The 9,409-nt window shown below is 26.1% G+C and overlaps 1 protein-coding gene across 6 annotated transcripts in view; it reads right to left on the reverse strand.

Moving 5' to 3' along the window:
- Window positions 1-7,640: 7,640 nt before the first annotated feature.
- Window positions 7,641-9,409, reverse strand: part of LOC111683421 (putative uncharacterized protein DDB_G0292292) — an 8,690-nt gene continuing 6,921 nt past the window's right edge. For all 6 annotated transcript variants that reach the window (XM_046951793.1, XM_046951794.1, XM_046951792.1 and 3 more), the window contains exon 4: window positions 7,641-9,222. In XM_046951793.1, coding sequence (XP_046807749.1) covers window positions 7,887-9,222 — 1,336 coding nt within the window. In that variant the 3' untranslated portion in view covers window positions 7,641-7,886. The remainder of the gene's footprint in view (window positions 9,223-9,409) is intronic.

The following is a 9,409-nucleotide window of genomic DNA, read 5'->3' on the forward strand; positions in this document are numbered from 1 at the left end:
ATAAAAAATCGACGTAATATACACTATAACATAGCAGTACTATATTGATATTGTTATCTCGTTTTTCACTATAGAAAACGATTTTAAAAAATCTTAAAAATTTGTATATATTTTTTTTGTACAAGCAATCAATTTTTGTTCTCAATAAAGAAAATTTGTAAGAAAAGGATAAAATAAATAAGAAAAATAGGATCTGATAATTCATGGTATAGCACCTGGGTGTTAGAAGCCATAATTCTAAATTTAAATACATTAGTAGAGGCATCATCAAAGTCTCTAACGTAAAAGCAATCATCAATATTGTAAAAAGAATGTAAATTAAAATAATTGTTTTCAATAAAGTAGCATTAAAAGAAACTTTTAACACATTCGTAGGAAACCTAAAGTCCCTTCCAACGTAAAAGCAATCAATTTTTGTTCTCAATAAAGAAATCTTATACATATTACGAGTAGAATTCAAATAACGATTAAAAATTTAAAATAAGAATTAATAAATTTAATATTTGATAAGAAATTAGTAAGTATTTTGCAAATTTAAAAGAACAGGATGAACTTTATATGTTTTCTATAAAGGAGTACAATACATTTTGCATATACATATATTGCCAAATATTACTTTTTAAATATATTTTCAAATAAGCCTTTAAGAGTTTTTTACGTAAAAGTAATTAGTTTAAAGGGATACATGATTTTAACTATAAACAAATTAGTATAAAACCAAGTCCCTACCACCGTAAAAGCAATCAATTTTTGTTCTCAATAAAGAAATTTTATACATATTACGAGTAGAATTCAAATAACGATTAAAAATCGATAATAATGATTACTATAAGAATATTGTATTATTTGTAAACTTTAGTCCTGATTGTAAAATACATAATAAAGAAATTTTATATAAATTATTTGTAAACCTCAAAAAAATTTTTATAAATAATCGACGTAATATACACTACAACATAGCAGTACTATATTGATATTGTTATATGATCACTATAGAAAACGATTTTAAAAAATCTTAAAAATTTGTATACATTTTTTTGTACAAGCAATCAATTTTTGTTCTCAATAAAGAAAATTTGTAAGAAAAGGATAAAATAAATAAGAAAAAATAGTATCTGATAGTTTATGGTATAGCAAATTTGACCCAGGTGTTAGAAGCCATAATTCTAACTTTAAATACATTAGTATTGAAATCATCAAAAGTCGCTAACGTAAAAGCAATCATCAATATTGTAAAAAGAATGTAAATTAAGATAATTGTTTTCAATAATAAAGTGACATTAAAAGAAACTTTTAACACATTAGTAGGAAACCTAAAGTCCCTACCACCGTAAAAGCAATCAATTTTTGTTCTCAATAAAGAAATTTTATACATATTACGAGTAGAATTCAAATAACGATTAAAAATTTAAAATAAGAATTAATAAATTTTATATTTGATAAGGAATTAATATGTATGTTGCAAATTTAAAGGAACAGGATGAACTTTATATGTTTTCTATAAAGGAGTACAATACATTTTGCATATATATTGCCAAATATTACTTTTTAAATATATTTTCAAATAAGGCTTTAGGAGTTTTTTTACGTAAAAGTAATTAGTTTAAAGGGATACAAGGTTTTAACATTAAAAAAATTAGTATGAGACCAAATCCCTACCTCCATAAAAGCAATCAATTTTTGTTCTCAATAAAGAAATTTTATACATATTACAAATAGAATATAGAATTAATAAACAAATGATAAATCTTCTTTTTATAAAGAATTATATTATTAATAAACAAAATATCTTAAAAATAGGAAGCTTTTAATAGGAAATTCCTATCGTAAAAGCAATTAATTTTTGTTCTCAATAAAGAAATTTTATACATATTGCTAGTGTATGGAAATTGATTAAAAATTGGAAGATAATAAAGAAAAACATAGAAGAATTTTTAATAAAGAATATATATATTTGTAAATAGAATGCGCTTTTTATGCACAAGCAATCAATTTTTGTTCTCAATAAAGAAATTTTATAAATATTTAATAATTTATTATTATATTGGGATTTAGAAGAATATAGAGTAGTTTACTAAATAATGTTTGATAATGTTTTGTGTAAAAGCAATCAATTTTTGTTCTCAATAAAGAAATTTAATATTGGGAGTAAAATGTAAAATTGATAAAGAGAAAACTAAGAAAAGAATTATTAAAAGGATTTTGAACAAGTAATTTATTTATATTATAAATAGAAAGCAAAAAGGATGCTATTTTCATGTACAAGCAATCAATTTTTGTTCTCAATAAAGAAAATTTGCAAGTATATTAAAAGTTAATAAATATTAATATAATTTTAAGTATTTTCACAGACTTAAAGGAAATGTCTGACTAGGTATGTTTTTTTTTTTACTCCGAAGATATGAAATGAGTTTAATTGCAAATTTCATGAGAAATTTTTGCAGCTGTTAAGGTAACTTAAAAAAGTTTGCAATACATGAAAGGGGAAGGATGTAGAAGATTGTACAAGCAATCAATTTTTGTTCTCAATAAAAAATGTTGTAAGAAGGGGATAAAATAAATAAGAAAAGAAAGGATCTGCTAGCTCATGGCATAGCAATTTTGATTTATGCAGGAAAAAACAATGCAAAGAACAGAATAGGTTATCTCAAGAGATTTATACATCAAACTAGTCCTAATAAGCTAGAATATCCTATTAGGAAAGTGTTCGTTGTTGTCCGATTGATCGCGAACAACGATAGAGAAAATTTTGCAGGAAAAATAATGGTCCTTTCGGCACCATATACATATGTACGTAACTTATAAAAGTTTACAATAGGAAAGTTTCAAAAATTTGTTAATTTTTTGCACAAGCAATCAATTTTTGTTCTCAATAAAGAAATTTTTGTAAGAAATGGATAAAATAAATAAGAAAAGAAAGGATCTGCTAGCTCATGGCATAGCAATTTTGATACTTCCAACTACACAAAAGCGTTGGAAGTTATAATTAATGCAGGAAAAAACAATATAAAGAACAGAACAGTTTATCTCAAGAGATTTGTACATCAATATGGTCCTACTAATAAGCTCTACAATAACCAATTAGGAAAGTAATCATTGTTTTCCAATTGATTACGAACAAAGATAGAAAAATGTTGCCGAAAGAATAATGGTCTTTCCGGTAAGCAATCTTTCCTTTTTCCTTTTTTGTAAAAGCAATCAATTTTTGTTCTCAATAAAGAAATTTTGTAAAAACAAAAGAAAAAAATAAAATTTATTAAACGATATTAATATTTTTGTGTAATTATCTGTCAGGCAACTGAAATAACTTTGAAATATATGAAAGAGGAGGGGATGTGTATAAGATTGTTCGAAAAGAATTTAAAATCAAAAATATCTAAATATCTTGTAAAAGCAATCAATTTTTGTTCTCAATAAAGAAAATTTGTAAAAAAAGTAAGTTTAAAGGAAATAAAGAAGATAAACAACAGATAATATTCCTTTTAAAGTTTAAAATAAGTTTTTTCTTCTTGTAGATGAACGTTAAGCTATTGAATTATTTAGTTTACATTTCAATGTAAAAGTCTTATTAAAAATTTATATGTTATTAACTAAGAAGTTAATGAAGTTTGAAAATTTCTAAGAACAACTTTAATAAAAACAGTAACAAGGAAGTTTTTGAATAAAGCTTTGATTTTCTCGAAAAAAAATAATTATAAAATCCTTTTGAAACAGCTAGTTTTTAGACAAAAAGGAATTATTAAAAAACCAGCTTAAGGCTCTTTAATAAAGAATGTCTAAAAACTGTATTTCTAGGATAAATCCGAGATTTATAATATTTAAATTTTCAATATTATAAGTTGTGCAGTTTTGGTTCATGTCTCTATATAAAGTTCCTGCTAAACCGTTGTACACTTTTGCTATTATTAAGCTTCGATGATTTTCAATATCAATGTATATAAACACATTAATTCTTGCATTTGTAAATTATAGTTCAGTTAAGCTTGGTCGTCTCCTGTATAAAATTTCAAAATTCCAATTCATAACTTAATTTTGTTACACAAGTAATCCAATGACCAGAGTAAAAGATTAAGATTCATATTTTATTCATATTTTAGATAAATTCATACATATATCTCAAATAAAGTACAAGTTATAACAGACCTTCAGTTGAAGGCAATCGTAAGTTGTTTTAAAAGTAAAGGTGACTTCGAAATGCTACTCTACAAAATTTATTAGACTACATAATCCCTGTAAGTTTTGGTATAAAACTACTCATTTGTAACTCTATGTAAAGCAGACATGGATCTTATTTGTTTCTATCAAAATCATGTAATGCGGATCTTGTAATCATATGACTTAAATAAGCAAACATTTTTGAGATTATCACAATGTTAACTTTGTTAAGGTTAATTTTGGAACAGTCCTAGTCCATTGAAGAGTACTCTCTTTACACGAGTGTAAGGGTATAAACTCTCAAATATATAGAAAATTCAGTCAACTCAATCCTATAGGAAAGTATAAGTTTGTATCAAGGTTTCGACATTTTTTTTTATCAAATTTCATGTTTTAGAAAATTTTTTTTAATTAAACTACTGTTACAATTACGGAACCATTTTATTTCAATAAAAAAAAGGAACTTAAAGTTTTTTTTTTCTATATTCAGACTTGTTGTTGTTGCAGTTTTACGACCAAAAATTAAAAGAATGAGATTTCCAATTTGTTATTATTTGAATAGTCTGCTCTAGATAAATTTGTAGATATAAACAGATTATTCAAAATAATGACAATTTTTTAAAGAAATTCTATATTCTATTACAGTATCGGCCAAGTCAGTTAGAAATGGAAAATTCATTACTATTAAAATATTTTTGCTGTAACTTGCGACAAATAGCACAATACCAGGAAGATATATTAAGAAGTCTTTACTTTTATTAATAGTCTAGTCCATAGAATATTGAGTAGACTAGTCGAAAGACTTGTGTATTGATCAGTGAATAGACAAATCCATAGGCTTGTTAATACACTAATTCCTAAAATAGTCAATGTCCCAGTTAATAGAACAGTGAAACGATTTTTTGTCCATAAAAGACTCAATAAACTAGGACTAGTAACTCTAGTTGGACTAGGCCATAAAAGTTCAAAGAGTAGTCAATCAGTTAGTCCATACACTAGTCTATGACAAACTCAATAGACTTATGTCAATTAACTAGTCAATAGATTAGACTAGATAAACTAGACTCTACACTTGTCTACAGACTAATCCATTATCTACTCATTAGATTAATGTATAGATTATCCAACATACTAGTTAATAGACTAGTACAAATAGTACTCAACCATAGACTAAAAGTCTAGTAAAATAAAGAACTAATCCACTGACTTGTCTATTGACTAGTGATTAGAGACTAATCCATAGACTTGTTAATAAACTACATCAACAGAATAATCAATCGATTTGTCCATAGAATAGTCAATACTATAGTCTTAGACACAGGTCAATAGACCAGTTCATAGAAGACCAAAGAATAGTCAATCAACTAGTCCATACACTAGTCTAAGGAAAAATCAATAGACTAATGAAAGGAGTATTTAATAAACTAGTCAATAGTCAATTAAAAATATCCTAGTCCTACTACCTAATAGACTAGAATATAAAATAATCAATCAACTAGTCAATAGATTAGTAAAGAGATGACTCAATTGAATAGTTTATGGGTCAGTGCTATGAGTACTAAATATTCTTTTCTATAGACTAAAAGTCTAGTAATAGACTAGTTAATATACTACTAAATAGAATTATCAATCTACTTGTAAATAATCTAATTTTAAACTTGTCAATAGACTAGTTCAACAGGCTTATTTGTAGACATGGTCACTAGCTTATTGTTTAGACTTAGTCAAGTCCATAGAATAGTAAATAGTTTATGTCATGGACTAATCAAAAAGTAGAAAGAAACAGTTTTAGTATCCATCCACTAGAAGATAGAATAGTATAAAAAGTCAATCAAATACTGATTAAGACAGTCAAAAAACTAGTGCATTGACTAGTCAGGTAACAAGTCAATAGAATAGTTAATAATGTCAATCGACTAGTCCATAGAATAACAAATCATTTAGTCCATAAAAAGTCAATCAACTAGTTCATATGATAGTCAATAAACTAGTTCAAAGAATAGTTCATAAACTGGTCAATAAAGTAATCTTTTAAAGCCGGCTTTACACGATCACACAAGTAATATGATCTATAAAAATTTTGTGTAGAAGAGTACGGAAAGGGATCGTCTAAACGTTGAGAGAGAATACTGATGGAAAATTTAACAGTCGTATAGCTTTCTTCATTTTTTGAAACAAGGTCACATTAGATCAGGGATGTATAGATATGTAAATACATAAAAGTGCAACAGCTGTTTCTATCTTACTTTGTTATTGTTTTATATCAATCGTGTAAACTTACAAAATATGAATCAAACGAATTTTATTCCCTGTTTTGTTATACGAATGGAATTTGATTTTACTTTACGTACGTACAAAGTGTGATCATGTAAAGTGTCCTTAACTAGTAAAGAAACTAGTCAATAGCCTAGTAAACAGATTAACACAATAACCAGTCAGTAGATTTGTAATTATTAGTATATTAATTAGTCATAAGACTTCTATAGAAATTGACTAGTACATAAATAGAATAGTATAAATTTTCCTTTTTTAACAACCATCGCCAAGTACTGTAATAGAATCGAATAGAAAATTACTAAAAAAATATAATTAAATTTTGGAAGTATTATTTGTTAATAATTATTGTTTAAATTTAAATATGTATTTTTATAAATTGTTGTTGTTTTTTTTTTTTTTGTAATGGCACCTCTGTGTGTTTTTTTTTAACTATTTTCAAACTATTTTTTTGTTTTTCGTTAATATATTTAAAAAAATTGTTATTGAGTGTAAATGTGAGAAAGAGAGAGAGATTTCTATGAGGCTAAAAACAATAAACAAATTACAGTTTTACTTATTTTTTTTTTCTTCTAAAGGATGTGAAAAATTATGTATTTTTAGTCTTATCATTTATATTGTTTTTTGTTGGATTTGTTTACTGTTGTTTTCATTTAAACATGTGAGAATATATATTTATATAAAAAAAGGAAATTGACTTTATAAGTTAAATTTGTATCTTAAAAGAGATAAGTTTCTTATTGTTGTTGCTTTTTTTAAATACATCTAAAGATGTAAAAAAAAAAACTATAAGTGTTTTGTGTTTTGTACCTTAAAATAATTGTTAGTTTTTTTATAGTTTCTATACGTATAAATATAAATATATATTTTTTTTAATTTAAATGTGTGAGTTTTTTTTTTTTTTTTTTTTTTTTTTTGCTTGATTAAATGTGTTTTTGTTTTTAGATTATATAGTACAATATTACACAGTTATACATACAATACTTTATACGTTTTAGAGAAATCTTAAAGAGAATTTTGGAAAGTTTTTTTAAAATTTATTAAAAAAAAAAATTTTTTTAATAAAACCACAAATTTATAAATTTCAAAGTAAAAAAACTACGAAAAATTACAACAAAGTCTTTTTAAAGATTAAAGTAAAAGAAAGGAAATAATAAAAAAGTAAAGTAAATAAAAGTACTTTTCAAAAAAGTACTTTTTAGAAAACGAAATCTTTTTCAAAATTTAGATTTTTAATACTTTCATAAAAAGTACTTTTATTGTTAAAAAAAAAAACTCCATAAATTCTTTAAGATTTCCTAACCAGCACACAACAGACCTAAATTGAAAACAAAATAATAGTTGCCCAGGGCTGTTGTTTGGTCTAAAAATAGTAAAATAAAATCTTATTACCTTCTAAGAACGCTTTGATGTTATTGTTGTTGTTGTTGTTGTTACATATTCAAAAATGTTGTAAACTAATGAACACCCACACCGCTAGAGCTACTACTACTAGTTGTTGTTGTTGTTGTTGCTGTTGTGGTTGCATTAGTTTTATTTGTTGTGGCACTGGTATTGTTTACATTATTATCAGCAATATTTTGATGAGTTTGATGCAGATGATTATTTAAGTCTAATTTTTGTACACCACTTTCCAATTGTTGGAGGCAGTTTTTTTGTTGCTGTTGTTGTTGTTTATTATTTGTTGTATTACAATTGGTGGAGGCGGCAGTTATATTGTTACTATTAGACGAGGTATTTTTGTCATCCTGATTTGCTGCAAGAGCTGCTGCAGCATTTGATTTTTTATCCTTGGATTTTTTTAAAGCACTCAATAAAACATTTTTCTCTTTATCTTTTGTTTTTGTTTCCTTCTCCTTCTCTTTGTCCTTATCTTTGTGTTTATTGTTTTTAGTGAAACGTGGGAATATACAACCATTTGGCAAGAAACCTCCTAGTTTTTCTTTTTTAGTAGGCACCTGTTGCTGTTGTGTTTGAACCGGAGGAGTAATGGTATTGGTGGTGGTAGTAGGTGTTATAGTGCAAGTATTAGGATTTTGGGCGGGAATGGTTGAAGTATTATTTGTTGGGGTACTTGTAGCAATAATAGTTTTTGTTACTTCTATATCATTACAATTGGTAGCAGAACCATTTGTTAATGTTGTCGTTTGTGTCTTAAGATCTTTATTACTGTTAATATTATTCATTTGATTATTTAAGTCAATTTTATTATTACCCCTCTCCTGTATTAAGGAATCTTTACTATTGTTTCCATTACTTAAGGCATCATTTGTTATAGAATTTTGGTTGTTTTGCTGTTGTTGTATTTGCTCTGCATGCTCTACTCCTCCTCCTGCTGCGGCTAAAGACATTTTATTATCCAAATGCTCGGCCAATAAGGCTAACGACAACTGGCTATTGCTACTTGTTTTTGTAATATCTGTGTCTTGCATTTCTATATCTATATTGCTTGCATTATTATCATTTTGTACTTCATGTATAATTTTTCTACTTCTAGGTGGTGTTCCACTACTACCATCCACTGCTTCTCCAGCAGCATTTATTTGCATAGATTTTGCAAACATTTGTTGAGTAGTTGTTGCTGTATTATTAGTGGCGTTAGTTGTTAAAGCAGAATTTGTATTTAAACTGCCGTTTGCCGAAGCATTTGTTATGTTATGGAAATGTTGCTGATGTTGTTGGCGTTGCAGTATAAGTTGCTCTTCACGTTCGCGATCTCTTTGAGCTTGTACTGCATTCCAAACATCTTTTAATTCGCCGGATATATCGCGATCTTTTAAAATGATCGCATTGCTATTTATGTTTGGGAAGAATAGTGCAATAGAAGTTAAATTAATGAAGTTTAATTATAAGAAAATTAAACACTATTCTATTCTATCTATCTATCTATCTATCTATCTATCTATCTATCTATCTATCTATCTATCTATCTATCTATCTATCTATCTATTTATCTATCTATCTATCTATCTATCTATCT

The sequence above is a fragment of the Lucilia cuprina genome, chromosome 5 (genome assembly GCF_022045245.1).
Source record: "Lucilia cuprina isolate Lc7/37 chromosome 5, ASM2204524v1, whole genome shotgun sequence".
NCBI lineage: Eukaryota > Metazoa > Arthropoda > Insecta > Diptera > Calliphoridae > Lucilia > Lucilia cuprina.